Here is a 27,848-nt window from a genome sequence, read left to right on the forward strand (position 1 = left end):
GACAGCAAGAAAAGCCCCTTCTCCGCTCCTGTAGGAACGACCCCATGACAAGCCAGGGACTTCATCCAGGTCCATGTTTCCTTGCCCCTGAGCTGCTCGTCGGCCCTTAAGTTGGCTCCTCTGTTCTTAAGCCTGGTCCCCCAGACCCACATGACCTCATTACCTTCCTTAATCGTGGAGGCAGATTTAACTTGATCTCCTGCTTTCTTGCCCAGAGGCTCACAAGTAAAGCTGGTGTCTCTTCTGGAATGCCCGAAGTGGGCATCTGCGCGATGCAGGGCACCCCACTGCTGTTGGGTCCCCGAGGCCCCTGGCAGAGCCCGGGAGCACTGTCTGAGGTTTCCAGAGTGTGAATGGGGTTCTGTCCTTGGCACAGTGAAAGGCCGGAGATTCTCAGGAGGGGAGCTGCTTCCAGCCCAGCCTCTCCCCAAACCACCCCTCACAGGCAGGTGACTTGGGGAATGTGAATTGTTTGTCCTTCTGTCCCTGCCCCACCCCTCTCCTTCCCACTAGACCAGAGGCCCCGTGAGGGCAGGGCGGGGCTGTCTTGGCCACTACTGTGACCCTAACATGGCACAGGGCAGGGCAGAGAGTGGGCACCACTGGCTCTTGAGTGAAAGAATAAATGAAGGTCATTTCTTCCAAGGGTCCCAGGAATTTCTTAAATACGCGGGGGCGGAAATCACAGCAACTTGAAGACAACCGACCTGAATTACAAATTTATTCAAGCCCTCTCCCCAAGTCGCAAATGTGCACAGGGTTTTAGCCTGTAAGACACTAGGACTGTGAAGCGTCTTTGGGTCTCTCCCGTCCCACACCCCCCGATCCCGCCCACGCAGCGGTGAAGCAGGGACTGGCCGCGGGTCAGGACACGGCAGGGCTGAGGTCCGAGTCTGGGAGGCTCGAGGGCAGCGTCGGGTCAGGGTCGGGATGGCACCGGGTCAGGAGCCCGCGCTCGGGCCCGTCCCACGGTCCATGTTCACACCCCACCTCAGCCTCCGCTGTGTGCCCTGGAGCAGGCGACTGACCTCTCTGCGCCTCGGTTTCCTCAGCAATGAACCCCAGCAAATGCTCTGGGATTACGTAGAGCACTTATAACAGTGCCCAGCACCTAACTAGAGCTCAACAAACTCGCTCTGCTACAAGAACTGCTAACGATTGACGTGATGGGGCCCTGGCCGCCAGCTACCTGTGCTCCAGAGAAACCTGTCAGTGCCACAGTGGGTGCCCAGCCAGCAACCCAGGGGCAGGGAGGCCGGCTTCCCCTCACGCAGAGGTCTCTGTGTCTTTTGCCTTCTACCCCTCGAAACTGAGTCCACTCAGGTCACCTCCAATTTTAAAGACACCCCCACCCAGGGCCCACCTCCTCAGCGCCCTTTGCCAGCTTCCCCCCCTCTTCTAGAAGGAACTGAGATGCCGTTTCAGAGCCCAGTTTCCTCATTTTCCATTTGGGCAGGCCTTGGGATGCTGAGGGGCGGGGGGTGAGAGGAGCTGGGAGCAGCGAGAGAAGCCGGGCGCTCCCACTTCACCTGCTGACTCCCGGAGGGGCCCAGGTGCAGTGAATCACTAAGTGCTAACCCCTTGGGTATGATCTGGGCAGCTGTCATGGGAGTGAGCCTCCCCCTACCCCCACTGCGCCCCCTTAGCTTGCCCCTGGGATGCTTTGGCCTCCGTGGGGACAGCCCTCCATGTGAGTCTCCCTCTCACCGGCTTCCTCCTCACCCAGCCCCTGGGCAGTTCCCGCTCCCCGCCCGCGCCCTACTACTTCACCACCTGGAGAGTCCCTCACTGGACTTGCCCTGGGCAAGTCCCTTGGCTTCTCCTGGGCCTCAGTTTCCCCATCTGGGAAAGAACTAGGGGTGGGGAGACGTAGTGGTTGAATGGTACTCCCTCCCCACAAAAAATCCAAAACTAGGTCAGCCCACATCCTAAGCCCTGGGACCAGCGAGGAGTTTATTTGGAAAAAGGGTCTTTGCAGATGTAATGAAGGTGAGGACTCCTAACTGAAGCCATCCCAGACTTAGGGAGGTCCTAATTCAGGGATTAGGATTTAGGACTTTGATTAGGATTAAAGATTCTGTGTCTTTCTAAGAGACGGAAGAGAAGGCCATGAGAAGACCCCGAAGAGACTCAGTCAAACAAGTGAAGGGCCCCTGGGCACCCCCAGAAACTGAAAGAGGGCAGGAGGGCTCTCCCTGTTCCAAGGCCCTGTGGACACCTTGATTTTGGATCTCTGGCCTCCAGAACAGAGAGAATAAATCCCTGTGTTCTAAGCCACCAAGTCTGCGGTGACTGTGATGGCGGCCTAGGAAACTACCGAAGGAAGCAGACCACTGAGCGGCCTTGACCAGCGGGAGGGAGGCAGGTCTTGGGACAACGGAGCCGAAAGGGTACCACTGCGTGAAGGGGGGCTGTGCATCCACCGAGAGCCCTGAGGGGCACAAGAGCACAGAGATGGCTAGATTTGGAACACGGGGTCGTGCTCCCCTGGCCGTGGCAGTGTCCCCCTAGACAGGCCACTGAAGGAGACAGCGGGGTGGGTGGGAACGGGTACAACAGGCCCAGGGGTGCTGGGGACCGACGCAGGGCCGAGGCTGGAAGACAGCTGGGGGAGTCCTCCCTAGGCAGGTTCAATTTGTCCACCACAGAAGGGGGCGGGGAGAGCAACACCCCAGAAGACCCTGCACAGCAATTCCGGCAGGCGGCACCACAGACAGGCTGAGGGGTGCTGCTGCGTACCCCGCTTAAGGAAGGTACCACAGATCCAGTTAAGGGGAAAGATATACAGGCCAGGGTCCCTTCTTCCTCCCTCAAAAAGCAACATCCCCTGTCGAGCCACCTGAGGGGGGGCCAGAAGTCCACCGAAGGGCCTTGTACCCGACGAGAAAGGAAGGGGGATCTGAGGGTCGAGTGTTCCAGGGAAAGGTAACACTGATCAAGTAAGGGGGGCTCGGCAGGCGGATTCGGCTCAAGTCAGGCTCTCTTGCTTTCTGTCAGAAGACAGCTGTGTTGTCCTGCCCGCTGGGGTCTGCGTGGCTTGGGGTGAGGGGTGGAGAGATGAGCTCTGTGGACTGCACCCACCGGCGAGGGGCTGGGAGCTGGGCTGGCAAGCTCCCCCTGCTGGGGCTGGTCCGGGCCCGCGGGCCGCAGAGGTGACAGGAAGCCAGTGCCATCGAGGTCCCAGTGGTTTCCGCGAGGCCAGCACCAGCAGGGGTGGTGTGGGGAGAAGGCCACGCTGGCTCACAGGGCCACGTCCGAGTTCAGGCTCCGGTGCCTCCTATTTCTTGGCTGCAGACGCCGCCTGGGACGCCCCGGATGCATCCTGGCCGCTGATCCGGGCACGCACCTCCCGCATCTGTGCCTGCAGCTCCTCCAGGGCGCCCCTCGGTGTGGCCTGCACCTGCACCTGCAGCGCCTCCACCGCCTGCGCCAGGCGGCCCACCTCGTCCTGCAAGGCGTCCCAGGCGGCACGCTGCTCCTCCTCCTTGTTGCGCTGCTGCACCTGGTGGCGCCAGTACTCCAGCACCAGGCAGCCGCCGCCCACCACGAAGATGGTGGCCTCGCCCAGCAGCTCGGCGCCCAGGTCCGCGGCTGCGGCCTCGTTCAGCGGCTTGATGGCTGTGCCCCGGAAGCCCATGATGCGCATCTTGGTCCGCATCTCCACCCAGTGGTACACTGCAGGGGAAGAGAGGGGTCAGCTGGTGTCTGGGATCCCTGCCCGCCCGCCATCTGCAGCAAGCTGCCCAGATCAGAGAGGAATGGCCCAGCCTTGGGTGACCCCGAGGTCACTTTTAATATCATCCAGAAGATTCTGGAATGCACCCAGATAAGAGAAACCCAGCCTTGCAAGGCAGGTCCTCAGATAGGTGTGTGGGGGTGTCCTGGGGAGGTCACAAGTTGCTCCTGGTGTGGACATCCAGGAGAGGGGAGGGCTCCACTGCCAGAGGCTTAGCTCCCTCGACACCCCGACCCTTGCCTGTTTCTCCAGAGAAAGGCCGGCCTCCTTTCTGAGTGTTCCCCAAATGCAGCATTAGACCCGAGGGGCACCTCCTGGTGCAGGGCAGCTGAGATGGGGGCATCGGGAAATGCAAGGCTCATAATCTCTGCGCAAATCGGGTGGCTCCCGTCCTGAATTCTCACCAACCCAAGGGGCATGAGCTCTTTCCCACGAGGCGTGGGACATGTACTTGGAAGAAGCTCAAGAGTTGGCCTGTGCAGCCAAAATGAAAACCTCCTGGCCCAGGTGCTGCCCTGTGAAGGTCTCGGCGGCCTCGTAGCCACCAGGCCGAATGGCTGCTGAGCCCCGCTCTCCCCTGCAATGTCCACATTTGCTCAAGGATGCAGGAATTCCGGCGGAGTGGGGCATCTAGCTCCTCTGGAGATTCAGTTCCAACATATTTTACTTTCAACATTTCGTAACTATCCAGGGGGACAGAGAATGAATGAAATGGTTCCAGCCCGTGGCGCTCAGCTGTCAGCCCATGTCCACGAGACACCGAGGAAGGAGCCCCAGGGGTGGAAGAGCGCAGGCACAGGGAGCACCGTGGCCGGAGCATGGGGAGCGCCTCCTACCTCAGTGTGGCTCCCGTGGCTGGGGGGCCATGGAGCTGGGGGCTCTTCTCGGGGTATGAAGAACGCCATGGCCAGGTGTCCATCCTCAGTGGACTCTCTCCCTGGTGCCTCCCAGGTTAAGTTCTAGAGGCCCAGGGGACCACTTTCAACAAGTGGGGTGCATGCGTGCACGCACGTGCATTTTTATCTTTTCAACTGAGAAATGATATATCTAAAAAAGCATCAGCAAGCTCAGCTCAGCTGTATGACACTGTAAATTTGTAGGCATCCATGGCTCTCTGCTCCCTGCTTCCTGCTGGTCACGCCCCACACGTTTTGATGACTGAAACTGTCTCCAGCCATCGCCATGTCCCCAAGTCAGTGAGCTGTGGGGCTTTTTCCCAACCGGATTCACAAGGTGCCGTTTATTCAAATGCGGTGGGAACCGCACGCACGCACGCGTGGGTGTAGTTCAGACTCTTCCTTCCCGCTGGCCTTTCTGTCTGTCCTGGCACCAACGCTGCCCTGGCTTTACAGTAAGTCCTGACACCCGAGGGTGTCTTCGTGTCTGGTCCTTCCTCAACATCTTCTAAGAATTGCATTTCCATATAAACTTGAGCGTCCACTTCTTTCTAACACTGAAAAGCTCACCAGATGCTTCCTGGACGGCACTGAGCTCCTGTGGGGAGAGCCTCAGCGCTGACACCGCGGCCTCCAGGCCCTGAGTAGGGCGCAGTCCCCCCTCTGCAGAGGGGTTTAGTTTCTCAGTGCATTCTACGGTTTTCAGAATCAGGCTCGCTTGTCAAATTTACTCCTACCTGTCTGAAGGGATCTGATGCAATGGGAACGGGATCTTAAACTTCATTTTCCGCTTACTGCTAACATTAGAAATACAACTGGAGGGCCTCCCCGGTGGTGCAGTGGTTGAGCACTGGGTTGCGAAGCTGCCCGCGGCTGCTCCCCGGCCACCAGAGGAGGGTCCCACATGGCGCGCAGACCTCTCCTGCCGCCCGCTGCTCCCCTCAGCAGTGTACTTCGGTCCTTCTGCCTGTTCTGCTCCCCGCTCTGGCTCTGGTGAATTCTCTCACCCTCCTGTGTTTCTGACTGTACCCAGTGCTTGAAGAAAGAAAGAGAGAGAGAGAGAGAGAGAGAGAGAGAGAGAGAGAGAGAGAAGGAAAGAAGGAAGGAAGGAAAGACAGACAGACAACTGGATCCCGCCACACTCACCGGGCACCCAGCACCCTCGCTGGCACCCCTTTCTGCACTCTCACGGGCGGTTTCAGCCTCCGGCTTCTTTATACACACAGTCAGGGCATCCGTCAACAGTTTCCCATCTTTTCCAGTCTTTAGACTTTCAATTATTTAGTTGGGTTTGTTTTTTTTTTCCTGTGTGTTCTCACCTCACTGTACTGGCCAGAGCTCCAATACGCTTAGTAGGGAAGGGACGACCCTTATCTTATTCCAGAATGAGAGGGAAAGTGTCCACTCTGCCTTTACGTGTAACTATGACGCTAACTCCTTTGGAGAGATGCCCTTTGCCAGGTTCAAGCAGCTCCTTGCTACTTCTGCCCAGGCGTTACTGCGAACAGGTACTGGATTTCAGCAACTGCTTTTCCAGCCTAACAGGAGCACCTGGCCGTCTCCTCTTCCCACGCCTGCGCCAGCTGACGGCTCCGCGGGTGTTACACCGACCTGTCGTCTCGGCACTGATCCCACTAGGCCATGATTTATTCTTCTCCTCCTGCACTGCCGGGTTCTATTTGCTAATATTTTTTTTTTTTAAAGATTTTTTATTTATTTATTTATACATACATACATACAAGCACTGGGTACAGTCAGTGGCGCGGGAGCGTGAGAGAATTCACCAGAGCCAGAGCGGGGAGCAGAGCAGGCAGAAGGACCGAAGTACACTGCTGAGGGGAGCAGCGGGCGGCAGGAGAGGTCTGCGCGCCATGTGGGACCCTTGCCCGGCGGCCGGGGATCGAACCGGTGCTGCAGAGGCTGCGGGCAGCTCCGCAACCCAGCGCTCAACTGCTGCGCCCCCGGGGAGGCCCTATTTGCTAATATTTTCCGTTTCGGATATCTGGACCCACATTCACGAGAGTGCCTGGCCTCACACCTCACATTTTCCTTTCTTGGAATGACGCTGCTGGTCTCAGCATTCTATGGGGCTCATAAAATATTGAGGACGGACGTGTTCCCGCTTTCTCTATTATTTAAAAGAGTTTGGGTGATGGAATGCTTTCTTTCTTAAATGTCTGGAAAAATATGTCACAGAAGCCAACGGAATCTGCAGTTTTCTTTATGGGAAGGTTTTCGATTACAGATTCAATATCTCTAGCAGGCCCCTATAGGGTTCCAGATTTTCTATTTCTTCGTGTCAATTTATTAAGTTGTGTCTTTCCAAGGAAATTTCTGCTTCCTCTGCAAGCCACAGGCATCGTAATGCCCTCATCATCTCTCGCTCCCCCGCATCAGGACCAGCATCTCCGTGTCTGCTGCCCCAGTCCCCAAGCAGCTTAGGCGTCTCCTCCTCCAGGACTGAGTCGGGAGCCCCCCGGGCTTCTTCCTGGGCTCCCCAGTTCTGGCCGACCTAGGGTGTCCCTGGTGACAGACTCCGCACTGATCATGAGCTCTGGCAAGCAGGGCCCGGGGCAGACTTTCTTGACCTTCCTCTCACCCACATTCACCCATGCCTGGGACACCACCCCTGCCTCTTTTCCTGCCACGCCCCAACACGCCCTCTCTGATCCTCTGTCTGGAGCAGATACATCCTCTAGGTCCCCAGAGCTCCCTGGTATCCTTTGTGGCAACACTGTTTATTTTCTGGGTTGAGTTACTTTTAAAATATGGATACAGAATCTCCCTGTATATAAAATGGTCACTGAAATAGGCTTCAGCTGGCCCGAGTCCCCTGCCAGCCACAGGGCTGGTTTCGCTGGTTTCCAGTCCCCCGGCCTCTGGCAAGCTCTCCATGCCTGAGACAGGCTGTGGCTCCCTAAGGGCAGGTTCCCAGAACCGGCTGGTGTGGAGAAGGCCCCAGGGGATGTTCAACAGAAGCATAAAGGGCTCCTTGTTCCTTGAGGCGGCCCCCAGTTTACTGTATTGAAGGCCGCTGTCCACATCCAAAGTCTGTCATGACATTCCTGGCTGTTACTAATTTTACATCTCTGCTAAAATCGGATGTTTACTGTCTCTCAAGAGTCAAAAACGCGCTTTTCCTAAGATGGGGAGAGACAGGAACAGAATTCCCTAACAGAGGAAAAACCGGCTGGTCTCTACGGCCCAGCCCGAGGTGTCACGGCTGCTACCTCCCCTCCTGCCCCTGCCTCTGTGTGTGTGTGTGGGGGGGGGGGGGAGGCTTTGGGCCAGCTGTCTGTGGGCTCCAACCTGCTCTCCCCAGCCTGAGTCCCCTTCAATAAGGGCCACCAAGTCACTAAGAGGGACACAGGGAGCAGCTTTAAACACAAAGAAGGGAAAGTGAAATCACTTAGTCCTTATCTCCCGTTATCAGCAAGTCAGCTGGGGGGAGGGGGCACACAAATAAGATGAAAGTGGTTACCTGGCAGCCAGAACTGAGGTGGAAGAGGAGAGGAACGGGGTTTTTTTTTCCCCTTCATTTTATTGCAAATCATAGACATACCGGACTCTTCAACACTGTGCTCCTTTGCCAAAATTAGTCATTCATGATATTGTAAAAATATACAAACGTTTTTAAAATCTGTCCACAGCAGAACTGTTAGGCACTGCCTCTGGGTCTCCTGCCCCAGCCCGGTGGCTCCCCACGCCCCTCTCACACCTGAGGTCACGGTATTAGGTCAAGGAAGCCCCTACTCGTTCTTCCCTGGCTTCTATTGACTCCCCCACAAAGCTCAGATTCCTCAAAAAGGCCTAAAGGCCCCATCAGGTCAGTAAGTCTGTTACCACGAGTCCTCCAGTGTTCAAAATATCTTGCACTCCACCGATCTGCTTCCATGGCATAGGGCTCAGCTCAGCAGTCCCTCCTCCAGGAAGCCTTCCCTGACCATTAGTCTAAGTAGGTGCTCCAGCCACTCTCTACCCTCCCGAATCCACGCCCACGAAGGGACAGGTTCACCTCTACTACAGACGCTGGAACATGGCTGTCTCGGTCACTGCTGTCCCCATCACTGTCCAGCACCCTGAGTGGAGGGAGGGTTTGGTAAATGAAAAAAATAAATGAATAAAACACCACAAATTAACTTTTGCTTATTAGCAAGCACTGGGCTATGGGATGCTCTCTTTTCCTCTTATCTGTATTAAACATTTTTTCTACAACAAACACAGATTGTTTCTATTTTAAAAAACAAGGTGGAAAAGTGAGTTGCACAGTCTTGGAACCACAGTTCTGATTCTAGGAATTTATCGCCTTGTCCAAGAAAGGAAGTATGGATTTATGAGAGCCAGATACCAGAGAGGCGGACCCTTGGCCCCCTCAGGCCTTGTCCATTTACAGGGGCTTCAACTCTAGGTCAGGGATCCACCCTGCATTAGCCACATTGGGGTGTACCCTGAGGAGCAGACCCACAGGACCAACAGGGTCCCCAAGGACAGGGGTTCAGGGATGACTTCTAGGGCAGGCGGCACGTGAGCAATACAAGACACCATTTGGTGGCAAGCAAAGGTTTGACTGCCATGGACAGGTCACTCTGAGTAATTCTCAAGGGGGACGACGGTGCCTGGGAAGTCCATCAGGAGGTGTCTTAGCTGGGATGTGAGAGGCCCCTGGACCTTTCTCGAGGAGCTTCACAACTGCCGAGCAGGCAGTACCAGGTGGGAGAGCCCCCAGGAAAGTGGTCTTGCCCTCAGCCATGTATGGGGTCCAGGGGGTCCCAACTGGAGGGGCCGGAACCTTTCTCAGGTACTGGCGCCCCACCTCACCCAGGGCCCCTGCACCTAGTCCATGTGCGTCTCTGCCTTCTGTGGTGTCCAAAGGGCTGCCCGGCCCTGTTGCCACATGATCCTGAGCCAAGAACTCAGGGGTGAGTACGGAGTGTGGAGGTGCAAGACGGAATCTTCTTTGGGGAGCCCACCCAAGTGAGGTGGGCTGGGTAGACAGCTTCAAGCGGCAGTTTCTAAACTGCTGGACTGGGCCTAAGCTGCAGGGTGAATCCGGTGTGATGACCGGCACATCTTTCATGGAAAAACATTAAAAACATGGGTGTAATTCACACATAAAAATTCTAGGTTGTAAACTACTCTCCAGCAGATCAGTGGTCCCCTGGGGTTGTGAGTGGGGGAGGAGCAGGATGATAAACAGCAGAGGATCCTTTGGGGTGATGGTTATGTCCGCTCTAGATTGTGGGGACCATGTTACTGGGGCATGTGCGTCTATCAAAACGCATCAAGGGCCTTCCCTGGCGGCACAGGCAGTTGAGCGCAGCGCTGTGAAGCTGTCGGCAGCCTCTGCAGTGCTGGTTCAATCCAGGCCGGCCGGCGAGGGTCCCACATGGCACGGCAGACCTTTCTTGTTGTGCCCACTGCTCTTCTCAGCAGTGTATTTCTTCAGTCTGCCTGTTCTGCTCCCTGCTCTGTCTCTGGTGAATCCTCTCACCTTCCTGCGAATCTGGCCTGTACCCCGGTTTTTGTATAAATAAATAAATAAATCTTTAAAAAAAAATGCATCAAGGTGGCGCAGCGGTTGAGCGCTGGGTTGCGAAGCTGCCCGCAGCCTCTGCAGCACCGGCTCGATCCCTGGCTGCTCCCCGGCCACCGGAGGAGGGTCCCACATGGCGCGCAGACCTCTCCTGCCGCCCGCTGCTCCCCTCAGCAGTGGACTTCGGTCCTTCTGCCTGCTCTGCTCCCCGCTCTGGCTCTGGTGAATTCTCTCACCCCCCCCCCCCGTGCTTCTGACTGTACCCAGTGCTTGTATAAATACATAAATAAATAAACAAATAAAATAATAAATCTTTAAATAAAAAAAAAATGCATCAAGTTGAACACTTCGAATAATGCGCCGCTGCCCTCAATCATACCTCAATAAAGCCATAAAAAGAAAGAACTGGAAGAGAATGAAACAGCACAGGGCAGACGAAGCCAGCCAGGAGAAGGAAGGGCCTCCACTGGGCAAAGGGACACAAGCAGGGAAGCAGAGGGGTCGAGAGCTGAGCTGAGGTCAGAGGGAGGGAACCCAAGGCACCCCACGTGGGAGCCCCACTTGCCAGCCCTGCCCTGCCCGGCTGAGCCACTTGTGGCCCCAGTGGAGGCGCTGGTGGTCCAAGTGGAGGTCTGGACCCAGGGCTGGAGCCTGGGGAGCACTGCAGCTCTGTACCCCTTCAATCTGGCGACCAGAGGTGCTGCTCAGCCAATAGGAAGGAATTTCTGGTCATCCCCAAGGACAGTAGAACGTCAGAAAATGACGAGCGCAGGAAACTCAACGGGAAGGACGTTGAGGCTCCAGGAAGGCATCCTCCCCGGCCCGACTCCCCCCATTTCCCTCCTAAACCTTCGCCTGGAGGACTGGGAAGTCACCCAGTGGCTGCCTCCGTCCAGGAATCTAAGTTAGAGGCCACAGGTTCCTTGGGTAAGTCACCGCCTATCTGTGGGCCTTACGCTCCTTGACGGCAAAGCGGACCTGACTGGAGAAGGTGCCAGCTCGGCAGGGAAGGGCGGGGGATCCGCTGTTCAGGGAGCATGAGCACGCAGATCCGCCAGCCCTTACCCAGAGCCCTCCCTGGCTGTCTGTTAGCAGGCACAGGCTGAGCTGAAGGCCCCAGGCTGTGGCATTCACCATAAATGGTGCAGGAACTTCGCTGTGTTTTCCTGAGCTACAGGCCTCCCCGACAGTCCTCCCAGCACCTGAGAGGCAACAGTTCTAAGCGGGGAAAGAGGAGCGCTCGCAGCAGTGAGGTTGGGAGTGGTGAGAAGACACTCCCCCACACTTCGCCCAGGGGACTGGCAAGGCCGGAGGGAATGAGCTGGGGCCTCCCAACGCAGCGCTGGCTGGGTTCTGCTGACAAGGGTCAGTTGGGATGCTGGGGTTTCCAAAATGAACCTCTAGTGTCCTACCATCCATGTCATGGGAGTCGTGGCTTCCTGCCCCCACCCAGCCCCGAGCACCACGGCGATGTGTTCTTCAACGTGTCACGGACAGCGGCTCCCCAGTGGGTCAGCTCTGTGGCACTGTCCCCAAACACCCAGTTAAGAGTTGGGTCCTCCAGCCCTTAACATGACTGTGTTAGCCTCACTCTATATTAAATCACTTTATACCTAGTTGACTTTGAAATGCATCAAAAACAAGATGGCTGGAGTTTCATCCCGGCCTGGAAGCTAACCCCCCACATACGGAGCATCAGACCTCAGCTCTCTCACCCGCTGCTCCCCTCAGCAGTGTGTTTCAGTAGATCCACCTATTCTGCTTCCCACTCTGTCTCTGGTCTGTCCTCTCACCTCCCCACACCTCTGACCTGTACCCCAGTTCTTGTATGCTTAAATAAAAAAATCTTTAAAGCAAAACAAAAACGTGATTGACTGCCTGCCACTGCCAGACCCCCAACCCCACCCCTGCGGTCAACTCCACTGTTCACAGCGGGCCCCTGAGTGGTGTCTCCTTTGAGCTGTTCGCAGACAAAGTTCCAAGACAGTAGAAAATTTGGGGCTGTGAGCACTGGGGAGAAGGATTAGGTTATAAAGGCTCCTGACTCAGAATTACTGCAGGGCGGTGACATCACACACCAAAAAGGTACGGGCGGCAAAGCCATCTCTGGGGAGAAACTTGATGATGCAAATTTCATCGTGAAGCACACAGGTGCCAGTATCTAGTCCGTGGCAAATGCTGGACCCAATACAAATGCTTCCCAGTTTGGGTGCCAAGATCAACTGGCTAGTTGGCAAGCAAGTGGTCTTTACCAAAGAAACACTGGTGTGAACATGGGATGCCAAGGAGGCGCTGGGTCCAGGAACGGCAAGAGTATCCAGATCACCACAGAAAGGCCTCTCCAGTGGCGCAGCAGGTTGAGCACCGCGCTGTGAAGCTGTCCGCAGCCTCTGCAACACGGGTTCGATTCCCAGCCGGCCAGGGAGCAACCCACATGGCGAGGCAGACCTCTCCAGTCTCGCCTGCTGCTCCCCTCAGCAGTGTACTTCAGTCAGTCTGCCTTTCTGCTCCCCACTGTCTCTGGTGAACCCTCTCACCCTCCAGCTCTTGTGTAAAAATAAATGAATCTTAAGGGGAAAAAAAAGATCACCACAGCTGACTGTGGGCAAATCTAACATGTTTAACTTGTGCTTCATCTTAACCTCCAGAACATTCCTTGTGTAGCTCAGGGGCACACCCCTTCACCTCCGTCCCATCATCTTCATGCTCTCCCTGCAGTTCTCTGGGCTCCACACTTTCCTCACCCTGTCTAAGTCTAGCTGGACCGCAGAGTTAAGTTTATGATTATGAAATTAAAATTCAACAACAACAAAATCAAGATAGGCTGACGGATGGACAGAAGGATGGACCAATGGAAGAAAAGGGGGTAACGGAAAATGTCGGCGGGAGACACTCCAAAGTGGGCATGTGGGTGTTCACTGTAACATTCTTTCAGCACTGACTTTCCATCCTAGACCACAGTCTGATTTGCCCGCGACCTCTTGGAAAAGGCCTAGGGCAGGAAAATGCCGTTGGGACTTACTAGAGGCCACTCGGGGCCGTGAGCTGGTACTATGCCAGGGCTGAACTGGCTCCTTCGGCTCCGCTGAGATGCCTGCAGCTATCAGAGCTTGAAAAAAGCAGCCAGTAGAGCTAAAGACGGGTAGCTTCATACAGCTCCTGGTCTAGGGAGGCCGCTGGGTGGTCTGGGGGCCGCTGAGGGGCGGACGTGTGTTAGGCCGGCCAGACCGTGGGCAAGTGCAGCGACACCGGCTGGAGGGTTTGAAGCCCGACCTTGAACATCTGACTCTGCCTGGTTACTGTGGCGTGTTCTCGCACCGCGTGTCATCAGACTGGTATTTGAATAAAATAAGATAATGCGTCAAAACACAAAATTCTTTCCATGTTGCTGCATATTTGAAAATATTTGCAATAAAGTGTTGAGGGAGGAAATGCCTTTCTCCTTAAAAGAGCAAGAGAATTTTCTCCTTCCTAGAGGTGAACCCTGGAGAGGCAGAGGACGCCAGGCGGGACACGGCTTCCTGTGGAGGCTGTGGAGAGGGGCTCTGCAGAGCGGTGGGCTGACTGGCGGTCTTGGCCTCGGCCAGCCGGGTGCCCAGTACAGGGGGGAAAATCCAGGATGGATGCCAAATTGGTGCAGTGGACACAGACCATTTCTGGGGCATCCCTGCCCCAGATGCAGAAGGCCCACCTGCCAGCTAACCAGTCCTCCCCAAAGGGCGAGATCATGCAAGACACACTGAGAGTGTCTCAGATTAAAGGAGACACGACAGCAAATGCAAAAAGGGGACTGGCGGAGACCCTGGGACAGACACGGGGCACTGGTGCAAAAGCTGGGGTCAGCGGAGTGGGGTGAGGGGCTGGGGTGGCTCCTGTTCAGAGTCTACAAGACACTCCCTCTGGGGTGGCAGCGCAAAGCAGGCAGGGGGTTCTCTGCCGCTTCACCCTTTTCCTGTGAATGTAAACTGACTGTGAGGACAGGGTGCTACCAGCACCCCCTCCCCCCACCAACCACTGCTCCTGAAGGCTGCACTAGTGCTCTGAGAGGACGGCCCCCGCCTATTAGGCCCACAGCTCTGTTTATAATAACAAGAAAGGCAGGAAAGACCTTCAGGACACCCTAGTCTCACCAGTGAGTTCTTGTCAGCAGCAGAGATAAAGGTAGAAGTTGTTTTAGGGGGTCTCCCTGGTGGTGCAAGGGGCTAAGTCTCAGTACTACGAAGCTATCAGCAGCCACTACAGCACAAGTTCTATCCCCGGCCAGGGAGCTGACCCACATGGTGCAGCAGACCTCTCCTGTCTCCCCGCTGCGCCACTTAGCAGTGTATTTCAGCCGATCTGCCTGTTCTGCTCCCCACTCTGTTTCTGGGGAGACACCCCGCACCTCTGGCCTACAGCCCAGTTCTTATATGCATAAATAAATCTTTTTAAAAATTTAAATATTGCCAAGGATGTGGAGCACTGGAACCCGCTGGAAAACCCTTTGGTAGTCTGTTATAAAATTAAATATACCTTTACCACTTAACCCAGAAATTTTACTCCTCTGTATTGACCGAGAGAAATGGAAACATATGTCTATGTGAAGACCTGGACAAGAATCTTTACAGAAATGTTACCAATAATAACCAAAAAACCTAGATACGCAGATGGCCACGGCTGAGAAAGGACAAGGCGTGGCGTGCCCGTACACCGCAGTGGAAGAACCAAACACAGGCTGAAAGTAATAAAAGAATGAGCTCCTGGACACGCAGCAACACGGAAAGGCCTCAAACACCTCCTAGGGGCCAAAGTAGACATAAAATTCATCCTCTACAAGTCCCTCTACAAGAAGAGTGAACGAGGTGACACAGGGCACCAGGCCGGGCCGCCACTTCTGCGGTGGCGGAAACTCTGTGCACCCAGATGTTGACACAGGTATGTGCATTTCTCAACACCCACTAGAGATACATGATAGATCTGCAAGATCTGCATGTCGCCCTGCGCTGATAGCGCACTTGATTAACAAACATGCAAAAACCCAAATGCTGCTAACTAAGCAGGAGGAGGCGGGTGGCTTGCTTTCTTACACTGTTGCCTTGGGGAACGTGCTTCTCTGAGATAATTCCCCACTCATAAAATCAGGACAATCATATAAACTCCCTAATAAGGTGGTTCACATTATGTGTTCAGGTCACACGGGGCATCATTTAAGAAATCATCACGCAGAGTAAACACCGCTTCAGCCTGTCCCTGTTTGCCCTTCCTGGGTGTGCTCCAGCCGACTGAAAGCAGGCCTGGGGGTGGCTCCAGGTGCTACCCGACCTGTGGTATCTGTGGGGGACACCCAGCAAGCAGGATGGGGCTCCCCACCTTCTGCTCCTGCTTTCAGAGAGCAGTGACCACAGTAAACCCATCACCAGAGGGGGACAAGACTGGTTCTGTGGGCCACAGAGCATCTCCCCTGCTCCAGCGGAGGAATCCCAGTTCAGTAGGACCCCACCCCTCAGACTGACCAATCAGAGCTCTGCATTCCAGGGCCACATGACTGCTCAGGGAAGGAGCTGTGACCCCAGCTGGACAAGCCCCCCACACACACCGCAAGTGCACCCTGCTGATGTGGGTGGAACCACAGGGAAGAATGACCCGTCTGTGTGGGCGCTGGAGACACTGGGCAGGTACCTGCCTTAAAAGTGAGCCCCAAGACAGCAGGGCTTTATGTCTATTTTGTTGACTCCTGCGTTAGTCAGAGCTGCTGGAACGGTTCCTGGCACTCTCTGAGTGAGCGAGCGACACAGCCCTCAATGGACTGAAGCACGTCCTTGGCCCAGAAAACAGCCCCACCGCCACCCCTGCCCAGGCCTGGAGGGACCAGCTCCATGTAGCACACACCATATTTGGATCTAAGAGGCACAAGGGAAGCAGTTATCAGAGAGACAGAGTTTAGGGCCCTAGAGTGAGGGGTCTAGGTTCAAATCCTGACTCTGCTACTTATTTACTGTGTGACCTGGGGCAAGTTTCTCAACCTCTCTGCATCTCCATTTTCCCTTTTTCAAAATGGGGACTGTCATCCCTGGCCTGCAGGGGTGAAGCATCCCAGGCTGCTTCAAGGCCAGTGCAGGAGGTGACGGGTGACTTTGAATGGGAGACTTGGCATGGAAGGGGGCGGGGCCGATCACTATGGGTGTCAATGGAGCCAATCCTGTTTGAATTCTACCTCTCAGGGCCTGTGTGTCCCCGGGCAGGTTACCAAACAGTTCTGCTCACTTCCTTCACCTGCTCCTGATGCTAATCTACCCCTCACTAACACAATAGCCTCAGTAAGTGTGACAATCTTTTTACACAGTTGGGTGAAGTCAAGGCCCCACTGCACTTATTAATAAGTAACTATTGTATTTGTCATAGCTTTTAGATCTTGCACCCAGTGTAAGTCTTTATTTGTCCATACTTTTGGAGTTGACTAATTTTAAACATTTAATTTTTAAATAACTAATATTTAATATTACCCAAGATGTGATGTTTTTATTTCAAACAATCCACATTAAACTTTTACTCTGTCATAACTTCTATAACTTTTTTTTAAAAAAAGATTTATTTGTTTATGCCTACAAGAACTGGGGTACAGGCCAGAGGTGCAGGGGTTGAGAGGATTCACCAGAGACAGAGTGGGGGGCAGAACAGGCGGATGGACTGAAATACGCTGCTGAGGGGAGCAGCGGGGAGTCAGGAGAGGTCTGCTGCGCCATGTGGGTCAGCTCCCTGGCCGGGGATCGAACTCGTGCTGCAGTGGCTGTGGACAGCTTCATAGTCCTGAGACTTAACCCCTTGCGCCACCAGGGAGGCCCCTTGCCATGATTTTCTACAACTAAAGAAAGTCCTGTTGAAATGTTACTATTTTACTATTTTAAATGGACACCACTATCCGTTCAAGTAGAAACAACCCGAATTGTTAGTAGGGTATGTTTTATTTAAATTTTTTCTAGTTCTCGCCCCACACAAAGGGGAGGGTGAGGCATGGGGATTCCGCTTTCCTAGGCACTCAGAGACACACGGCGCGACCGACCGCAGAGAGGAGCTGGCGTCAGCACCCGAGTCCAGGTGCCTCCCTCCCCAGGGAGCTGGAGCCGCCGCTGAAAGGCTGACACGGGCGCCCTCTCCTGGCCGCTCCGCACATCGCGGCTCTGCCAGAGAGACGGGGTATCCTCGGGCCTGCCTAGCGATCCCCCTCTCGCAGATTCCTTTCGCGGCTCCTACTGAGGAGCCCTGGGCTGCAGGTTTCAGCGCAAGAACCAGCAAATTCCCCAACTGCCTCCGCATATGAAGGGTGAGGGACACCGCAAGCAGCGGCGCCGGCCACTGGGCTCACTGGATTCGGATCTCGGGCTTTAGGATTGGTCTCTGCAGCGGTGACAGGTCACAAAGCACAGCGGGATCTGACTCACAGGCGGCTGCGCCAAGAGTTTCCAAATGCATTTCACAATGTATAAGAAAATATTTTTAGAGAAAACAAAAATAGTTGGATGGGGCCATAAATATACGAAATAAAAGTTTTGTTTTAAAAATATTCATCTTGGGCCTCCCCTGGTGGCGCAGCGGTTGAGCACTGGGTTGCGAAGCTGCCCGCAGCCTCTGCAGCACCGGTTCGATCCCCGACTGCTCCCCGGCCACCGGAGGAGGGTCCCACATGGCGCGCAGACCTCTCCTGCCGCCCGCTGCTCCCCTCAGCAGTGTACTTCGGTCCTTCTGCCTGCTCTGCTCCCCGCTCTGGCTCTGGTGAATCCTCTCACCCTCCCACGCTTCTGACTGTACCCAGTGCTTGTATGAATAAATGAATCTTTAAAATGAATAAATAAATAAAAATATTCATCTTGGGGCCTCCTTGGTGGCGCAAGGGATTAAGCACAGCACTATAAAGCTATCTGCAGCCTCTCCCGTTCCATCTCCAGCCACCCACATGGCGCAGCAGACCTCTCCTGCCTTGCCCGCTGCACCTCTCAGCAGTGTATTTCCGTAGATTTGCCTATTCTGCTCCCTACTCTGTCTCTGGTGAATTCTCTCACCCCACCCCACACCTCTGGCCAGTTCTTGTCTGCATAAATAAATATTTTTTTAAATAAAAAAATAAAAATATTCATCTCATTCCTTCTTAGTTTTGTGTTTGTAAATGCACTTAGCACATCCACAGTATTGCATGTCAGCACTATATATAAGTGCTAAATAGCACGCACACACACAGGGCAGAATATTTAAAATGTTTCTCTAACAGGAAAACATAATAAAAACTCTTTGGAGTCCCCAGTAGCAGCCTGTCTATCATGCAGCATTAGTGATGTGGTGCTCTGGAGATTATAAATAGACTCCAGGGAAGTGATTTTCAAATGTCTGCGCACATGAGAATTCTCTCTGGGGTGTGTCAAAAATAAAAATGTCCGGCCCTTCCCCAGAAAGATCTCATCAGCACCAGCCTGTGTACCCCAGGGCAGCTGAGGGGAGCATACCTCGCAGCTCACTCCTCTTTGGATGTGCTTTTGGGGTACCCACTCTCTGGATAGCTGTGCTTAATCTGAAGTTGCTTTAGTCCTTCACCTGAACTCTGAGCATTCACGGCTACCTTGGCCGTCTCTGGAAGTTCTATTTGGTTCTTTTTCCAACTTCTGGTCAAAGGACTCACATTTTCATGTCCCTGCCATTTTATCCTTGTCACATACAAATGCAGGGTCCCATTATCCAGAGGCTGAAGTACTGACGCCTCCACACAACAGGTGACCCCCACAGGAGACCAGGAAGGACTCCCTGAGAGGGAGTGCACTAGAAGCTTCAGCCTTAAGATGACGATGATAAAAATAACACTGACTGGCACTTCCACATGGTCCAGACATTTCCATAGCACTTTGGGGGTCAGAGGCCATTTCGTGCTTTCTGAATATTAACACATGGAATCAATGTAACAATCCAATGCACAGCCCACAAAACTGAGGCCCACAGAAGTGACATAACAGCCTGGGGTCACACAGAAAGTAGCAGACCTAGGGTTCACTGGCCAGCGGCCCAGCTTCAGGCCAGGCTCTTGAACAGTGGGCTGCACTGAGCTTGGAATATATACCATGCGGTCCTCGTGCCTGCCACAGAGCCCCTGTCAAACCTGTGAGGCGAGGACTCTGCCATACAGGGGAGGAAATAGGCCTCAAAAGGCACCGGACCTGCCAGGCCACACCCCAGGTCAAGGGGGAGCAGAGGTGTGGGAGCAGACAGCTGTTATCTGGAAGCAGAGTCTGCACCTCTGTGTGATGCCCACAGTTAATATCAGATGCTACGCATGCCAGTCGTCTGCACTACCAACCAGACACGTGCTCTGCGCCAGGCCGCGAAAGCCGCCGGCTCCTGCCTCTTCACAGGAATCCCGGGCGTGGAGTTCTAGCACAAACCTCATTTGATAGCTACGGAAACAGAGAAGCCAAGCTGCTTGTCCAAAGTCACACAGCTGGGCCTCCCCTGGTGGCGCAGCGGTTGAGCACTGGGCTGCAAAGCTGCCCGCAGCCTCTGCAGCGCCGGTTCAATCCCTGGCAGCCAGGCAAGAGTCCCACATGATGCACAGACCTTTCCTGCCGCGCCCGTTGCTCCTCTTAGCAGTGTATTTCGTCAGTCTGCCTGTTCTGTTCCCCGCTCTGGCTCTGGTGAATCCTCTCACCCTCCCGCGCTTCTGACTGTAACCAGTGCTTGTATAAATAAATAAATAAATAAATTCTTAAAAAAAAAAAAAGTCACACAGCTAAGTAATGGCACCAAGCTGTCAATCCCAGGGTGTGTACACTGTGGCCACTACCTTTGGGGACCCTCCCACCCTGTCATACTTCCTTGGTCTGTCCAGAGCCCCCTCAACAGCGGCGAGGCAGAAATGCCTCCACTCCAGGCCTGGCCCTCAGATGCTCTGCAGCTCCCAGGTCTTCCCTCCTGGAAATCTGGCTTTTGGGGGCCCTAAGTGGCCATGGGGAAATTGAGCCCCCCTCACCGGGGAGTCAGGGTGAGATGGGGTGAAGTAGGCAGCCTGAGGGCCAGCGCAGGCAGGGACTTCAGGTGAGTTGAAGAGGCTTCTGAGATAAGGCCAGAGAAATCCAGGAGGCTAATGAGGACAGTACATTTTAAGAGACCTTGGACAGGGGCCGTGAAAGACTAAGGTAAGGGCTGGGAAGCTGGGCACAGCTGCCCAGGGAAGTCCAGCCACTGGGAGAGAGCGAGGCGGTCACGCGGAGGATCACGGGACTTCAGCACAGAGGAGAAAGGTTTACACACGCGCTGGCCGAGGGCCCATGACGGCGTCCCCGCCCCTCCCTGGCATCGCCGCCTGGATGTCTCTTTTCCTTTTCCTCTACATAAATAAACTTCATCTTTACTCTCTAAATAAAGATTCGCTTCTCTCCACTTACTTATCTGAGGATCCGTCTACGAATTCCCTTTGGCAGCTTCGAGGGACAGGAATCTGCGTGATCCGGGGTTTACATTCCTGTCTTTTGCCGCCAGAGCCGGCTGAGAGCAACGCGGCTGTCAGCACCGCAGCAGCAGCAGCGCGCCCCTCGGGCCTGGACAGGAGAGGGGCAGCCCCCATGTCCCCCAGCTGGGTCCCCAGCAACTCTGACCCCAACCCCATGAGCGGACCGCCCAGCCAGACTGGCCGAAGCTACAACTGCAACCCCCACAGGGCTAAGGGCCTGCCTGAGAACATCAGGATGCCACGCAGGCCACGGCTCCCCGACAGCAGCCACCAAGGCAGTGGCTTCAGACAACACAGAGGTGTTATCCACAGTTCTTGGAGTCCAACGCTGGTCTCCCGGGCTGAGGTCAAGGTGTCAGCAGAGCGGGGAGCCAGCAAGGGGGCAACCTGCTTGCTGGTCTTTCCTGGCTTCGAGAGACCACCAGCATGGCTTGGTTCGTGGCGCCGCCTCCATCTTCAAGGCCAAATCGTCCCCTTTCCTGTCTCTTTCACTTATAAGCGCCGCCGTGATAATACTGTCCACTCCCCCAACCCCTGTCACCCAGGACAGTCTTCCTAAGCCCCCGAAATTTGATTTGATCACATCTGTAAAGTAAAGGTGGCTCTTTCAGCAGATTCCTGGGATTAGCAGTGGGCCTCTCTGGGGCTGTGGCTCTGCCTACTGTGAGTGGAAACTAGAAAAAAGGCCAGCACACTCCAAAGGAACAAGCAGAAATTAAGTGGAATCTTCCCACTACCTGGAGACATCCCGTAGCTCCCGGGCAGCTCCACAGGGCACTTGGCAAGAGTGGTCCCACCTGCCTGCACCACCGCAGCCCCCCCATTCTTGTATTTATTTTCTACCCCGGAAATCTTTGTTTAAAGAGATTTCGACCTCCCTAACCGCAGCATCACTGATGGATGCTACTGGCATTCACCATTCGACCTCAGGCAGACAAGCCAGCCACTCCAGCTCCCCTGCTGAGACCAAAGCCCTGGGCACTTGCCCTGGGGATTCTGAGCACAAGTAGGGCCGAGTGAATCCCGTTCACTCCACCACCTAAGAGCATCTCGACACGCTGTGTCTCCAGTGAGTTCCTGCTCCTTTCTGTGCAGCCTGCCCCTCCTCCAGTTGGCCAGGTCATACCCAAGCCAGGAAATCCTGCCAGCTCTACCTCAAACAAATCCGGGGCTTATTCATTACTAGGGGAAGAGGATGGGATCCGTGGCTACCACCTGAACCCAGGGATCCAAGGTATATCACAAATGCCGGAAGAGACACAGGGACCCCTGAAGAGATATCCTCAGGACACCCCCCCCTGCTGTGTTCCTGCCCAGGGAGTGAATCTAATCAGAGGGAGCCATCAGAGCTGCAGCTGGTGGGACTCTCTAGGGGACCACCTGGCTCAGCCTCTTCAGAATGCCAGTGTCATGCAGATCAAGGAAGGAACAGATACTGTGATACAGCAGGGGCAGCAGACATTTTCCGTAAAGTGCTAGAGAGTAAATACTTTAAATTTGTGCGCCATACAAATCCAATTCTGTGGCCACAGGCAACATGCAAACAAACGAGTGTGGCAGTGTCCCAATAAAACTTTATTTACAAAGCCAGGCAGCGGGGGCCATATTGCCTTGGTTTGATGGCCGATTAAAGGGTATTAGGGGCCTCCCTGGTGGCCTAGGTGTTAAGTCTCAGCATCATCATCTGTATGGCCAGGAAGCTGACCCACATGGCACAGCAGACCTCTCCTGTCTCACCCGCTGCCCCCCTCAGCATTTTATTTGGGTAGATCCTCCTGTTCTGCTCCCCACTCTGTCTCTGGTGAATCTTCTCACCCACTATACCTCTGGCCTGTACCCCAGTCCTTGTATGCACAAATAAATCTTTTTAAAAAAAGAAATTATAAAAAAAAAAAAGATGATGATGATGATGATGATAAACAGTATAAAGGACATTTAGAGGACAAATTTGGGGAAGGCAGAACATGAGCTGCATATTATATAACACTGTTATCAATGCTTTTTTTATCGATGGTGCCTGTCTCTGCGTTGAACAGAATGCTTCTGTTCTCGGGAGATGCGGGGATAACATATCTGGGGGTGAAGTGTTATGTCCACAACTTACTTTCAAATTGTTCCGGGAAGAAAAGGGAGTGTCTCTACATCTACAGATACGTATATGAGAAGGCAAAGCAAACCTGATGAACCAGGCAGGGAGGGCTCTGTAGCTGCCAACTCGTGTACAATTTCAACTTTCAGAGGATTTCACATTAAAAAATTTTAACCAAAAACACCTTCGTTTCAGTCTACAAAGAACAAACTGTTCTTTTCCCAAGATAATCATGATTAACTTACAAAAATGGGCACTTAGGCAGCATTTTCATTTCCCATTCATGGCAAACAGCTTCCTTCAGGAAATGCAAATGTTAAAAGGTTAAAAAAAATTGTCTATTTTGTTGTCATTACAAGAGGAGACAGAACGGAGCCGCAGTCGCATCAGCCCATTCACACGGCAGAGCCTTCTCCTCCAGGAACCAGCCTCGTTGGATGACTTCCCTTCAGCCAAATCTGATCTGAGTGATTCTTCCTTCTGCCATGATTCCAAACTCGGTGACACCTTTCAGTACCGTCCTGGCAAAGTCACCAAATGCCAGAGCACGCCCCTAGTTCCTCTGCCAGTCATTATCACAGGAGTCTGATAAAGCTCAGGTCCTGTCCCCTGCCCGGCCCGGGCCCTCCAGCGAGTCCACCCACCCAGTGTAAAGGAGGCTCCCGCAGCAGCCCACAGGCCCCGCGCCACCTGCCCGCGGCCTCCATGCAGTCTCTGCTCAGTCACATGGGTCTCCTCGGTGGCTGCCAAACATGTCAGGCTCTCTCTCACCTCACATGCAGAAAGCTCACCCCCCCATAAGTGCTTGCCTCCTCCTCTCCTTGTATTTTCAGCGAGATCTCCCTAATAATCCTATCTCAGCTTACAACTGGCCTCCAGATACTCCCTCGGCCCCCCTGATGTTCTGCCAGAGCTGTCGCTGCTATCTAACATACTTCATTTTTAACTTTATTTTGCTTGTCTGACTTTCTACACACACACCCCTAAGGATGTGAGGTCCTTTTGTTAGGGGGAAAAGGATGTCCCAAAGCAAATTCCATATAGGCTTTGTGGACTCCACCCCCACCCCAGGTCAAAGCCAAAGACACTGGGAACTCCAAATCCCATCACCACCCAAGGGAAGGTGTCTGGGACCTGAGGGTGGGGTTAAGCAGCCAGGTGGATACAAAAGGCAGACACGTGGGCTTTGGGGATCCCCCATTTTGGCTCTCCAGCCAGCTCGGAGAGTGACTTTGGGTTTCCAGGTCGGCGGATCGGGTAGGACGCATTAAAGACTTTATTTCCCTATTTTCTCCCTGAGTTGTACATTTTCCTTATTTCCTTTTCTCTTGTAAATAAACCTTTTATTAACCCTTTTGTGTGTGCCTGTAGTGGAGTATTCATAAGTCCCTTTTAAGCGCGCGGGTGAGGACCCACAGCCAGGAACCCGTTTAATATCGGGGTTGCTCTATAACACTTTCTTCTATGCTGTATCCACAACTTCTACACAACTGCCAGGCACAGACTTCACATGTCATGTCCATTTCCTCCTCGCACCAACACAGTTAAGCATCACTTACGGGCCAAGTGCATACACGGTGTACACACGAAGTGGGAATAAACAGCGTCTGTTAATATCTGGGGAGGATTTCACGGGGAGGCCTGTGAGGTGCTCAGCACACTGCCTGGCACAGTAAAGCTGCTGTTAGTGCCCGCTGCACAGACAGGAAAGGAAGCTCAGAGGGGCTAAGTGACTGCCCCAAGGCCATGGTGCTGGGGACTTGTCTGTAAGACTCAAGAAGCCACACTCCACTGGGCCTCCCTGGTGGTGCAAGGGGTTAACACGCAACCTATGAAGCAATCCGCAGCCTCTGCAGCACGAGTTCCATCCCGAACTGCAGCATGAGTTCAATCCCCGGCCGGCCAGGGAGCAATCCATATGGCGCAGCAGACCTCTCCTGTCTTGCCCGCTGCTCCCCTCAGCAGTGTATGTCAGTCAGTCTGCCTGTTCTGCTCCCCACTCTGTCTCTGGTGAATCCTCTCACCCACACACACACCTCTGCTCTGTACCCCAGTTCTGTATGCATAAATAAATAAAGCTTTAAAAAAAAAAAGCAGGGCCTCCCCGGTGGCGCAGCAGTTGAGCGCTGGGTTGAGAGGCTGCCAGCGGCTTCTGCAGCGCCAGTTCAATCCCCGGCTGCTCCCCGGCCACCAGAGGAGGGTCCCACATGGCGCACAGACCTCTCCTGCCTCCCGCTGCTCCCCTCAGCAGTGTACTTCGTCAGTCTGCCTGTTCTGCTCCCTGCTCTGGCTCTGGTGAATTCTCTCGCCCTCCCACGCTTCTGACTGTACCCAGTGCTTGTATAAATAAATAATTCTTTTTTTAAACTATAGAAAAATTTAATACATGCAACAGTCAGAAAAGAGAATTCACCAGAGCAGAGCAGCAGCAGGCAGAAGCGAAGCTGCTACACCATGTATCAGATTGCTTTCGCAACCCAGCGCTCAAGCTGCAAGGCCCAATAAATAATTCTTAAAAAAAAAGAAAAAGAAAAAGCAGCAGCAGCAGCCACGCTCTACACCATATCAGTGTTCGGGAGGAAGGCAGAAGCAGAGACAGGCTCTGGGAACCCACAGTCCAGGACTTATGTCTAACCTCCTTGTCTCACCTCAGCAGTTCTGCTCTCAAACCTCATTTTTCTTTTCTATAAACTCAGGAAAGTAATATTCCCTCCCCGACACGGTTGTAAAACAGAGGGCCAGCTGCAGCAGAGGCAGGGTCTTAGATTTCTAGGCTGCCAGGCCGGGCCTGGCCACAACTGGGCAGAGCACGTCCAGTGGCTCCCACATGAAGAGGGCACGGCTCTCAGGTGGAAGGCCTCCCCAACTTGATCACACTCCCTGGGAGGGAGGGAGCACGCTGTGTGTCTCCCTGAAGTGGAAATATGGAGAACAAAGACCCTAGTTCATCCCCTTCCCCACCTCCACATCAGGCTAAGCCTTCCACTGGGCAGATGGTAACCACACTCTAGTCCACCAGGCTCCTGTGAACCCACCGCCCATGGCAATGAAGTTGAGTATAGAGAACCTGGGCAGCCACCTAAGCACTGGGACCATAGCACTGGCTTGGCCCACGAGAGCACATGGACCACAAAAGTGTTCAGGACCTGAAACTCTCCTTCTTTACACCTACAAGTGCCGACCAGTAAGCTTGCCTCCCCGCTCACGGCAGGAAGTGGCTTAAATAAATGACTTGACTAGTCATAGGAAGGAAAAAAAACAGAGAGGGTCAAAGGATAGCTGCTATGAAAGCACTTTGCATTCAAACAGCTGCAGCTCTGGCAGAGGCCCCACCAAACACCAAAAGGCCAAGAATCTGTGACCCTGGAAAGCAAACTTTAACCACCCAAACTTATAAGGAAAAAAGTTGTGTTCACCTTGATTTGGCCCTGGCATACGCTTCTCTCCCTCAATATCATCCCTGTCTCTGTCGGTCTGTGAGGCTCCCTCACCCTTCAGCTCCCAGTCCTGAGGTTACCTTTGCCAGGAAGCCCTCCCTGAACCCCACACCAGGTCAGGCTTTCAGTGGACTCCCCCATCCCAGCTCTGTAAACTCTGGATCATCACTCTGGCAGGATGGGTCTGTCCCCTCTGAACTGTGAGTTCCCCGAGGGCACAGACTGGGGCTGGCTTGGTCCCTGCTGGTTCACCAGCACTGCCCAGAACAAGGTCAAGCACAGAGCAGCAGCTCAGAAAATACTAGCTAAACAAAATAGTAGATGGATGGAGAGATGGACGGGGGTTCCCAGACCCAGCAAATTATGTTAAATGTCCTTATTCTAAGCTCCCACAGACCTACAGCAAAAACAGCTCATCTTATTTATTTAATTTATTTTTTAAAAACAGCTCATCTTTTGAGTTTCCTGTGTCCTTCAGGACTGAGCTCGGGCGGCCTCCTCTAGACAGCCTTCCTGACCCGGGTCCCGGGGTGAGGCAGGGCAGGACCTCCACTCTGACTATTCTGGGTTAAAAATGCCCGGTCACATGGCAGGTCAAAACGGCCTGAATAAATGACCTAATAATGTGTGTGTGTGAGTGGATTAGTGAATGGATGAATGTCCAGCTAAAATTTAACTCGTTAAAATTACCCCTTTGCCAGATTCCCAGACTGTGTCCTGACCCCAGACTTTGCCCGAGTCACGCCCCTAAGTCAGGCCTATTTCCCGGAGTGAAACTGGAGCAAACCGACACCCTAAACAGATGATATACAAGGACCTCCCGTTTCCTGGGACAGGAGGGAAACTGAGGCCAGCGGTGGCGTCTCGAAAGCAAAGCCACCCACGCAAAGTCTGCCTACGGACCCCTTCTGGTCCTCGCAGTTCTGGAAAACCCCGCCCACATTGCGCCTGTCCCTCAACTTATAGGCTCAGCGAGACGTCAATCTCTACGCGCTCTTTTCCTTATTGGCTGATATTCTCAACTCGGGCGCCGGCGCCCTACCCCGCCCCTTACTCACGCCCGATCTCACCATTGGGCCATCCACATGCCCCTCTCCCAGGAGCCCTCCTTATTGGCTGCAGGCCTTGGCCGGTTCGGGCCTTGATTGGTCGAAAACAGGGTCCCCTCAGCAACCACCTGAGAGGGGTTGGAAGGAGGAAAGGTTGGAGGGACGTGGGGTCAGACTCACGCTGAGCCGGCGGGAGGCAGATATAGGTCTTGAAGAACTCGCTGCGGCGGGCGGCTTCCTTAATGCGGTTGGCAAGAGGCTTGCTGACCTGCCGGATGCCCAGGTATAGCAGCTTCGCCATAGGGAACGCGCCCACCACCATCTTGGCGGTCGCACGGGGGCACGCGCAACCTTGCTGACAGGGCGGGGCGCCGCCGAAGCTCCCTCCTCCCCCGACTGCCCGTCGCCTTGCGTGCGTGCGTGCGTGCGTACGTGCGTCCGCTGGGGCGGGGAAACTGTCGGGGCGCCCCTGACGTCACCGCGTCGACGCTGGCGCCTGGTCGCCCGTTTGCTGAATATGCAAATTATGGCGGAAGTGAGGCGGTCAGAGGGCGGAGCCGTTAAACGTCTGCTGGGGGACGGTGAATGGGTTCCCACGCCTGCCCCGGCTGATGTCACCGGCCCCTCCGTGACGTCACGTACC

At 54.2% G+C, this 27,848-nt stretch overlaps 2 protein-coding genes across 2 annotated transcripts in view; both read right to left on the reverse strand.

Moving 5' to 3' along the window:
• The window catches only part of GPR4 (G protein-coupled receptor 4), a 42,684-nt gene that overhangs the window by 2,776 nt on the left and 12,060 nt on the right, over positions 1–27,848 (reverse strand). The gene's annotated exons all lie outside the window — the stretch shown is intronic.
• On the reverse strand, positions 61–27,596 carry LOC119249447 (optic atrophy 3 protein-like). The gene is made up of 2 exons (XM_037516793.2): positions 27,386–27,596; positions 61–3,675 (listed from the first exon to the last, which is right to left on the reverse strand). Exons 1-2 carry the CDS (start codon positions 27,525–27,527, stop codon positions 3,278–3,280), a joined length of 540 nt encoding a protein of 179 aa, XP_037372690.1. The 5' UTR covers positions 27,528–27,596; the 3' UTR covers positions 61–3,277.

The sequence above is a fragment of the Talpa occidentalis genome, unplaced genomic scaffold (genome assembly GCF_014898055.3).
Source record: "Talpa occidentalis isolate TD23 unplaced genomic scaffold, MPIMG_talOcc4v2.1 talOcc4.17, whole genome shotgun sequence".
In the NCBI taxonomy this organism is placed as follows: Eukaryota; Metazoa; Chordata; class Mammalia; order Eulipotyphla; family Talpidae; genus Talpa; species Talpa occidentalis.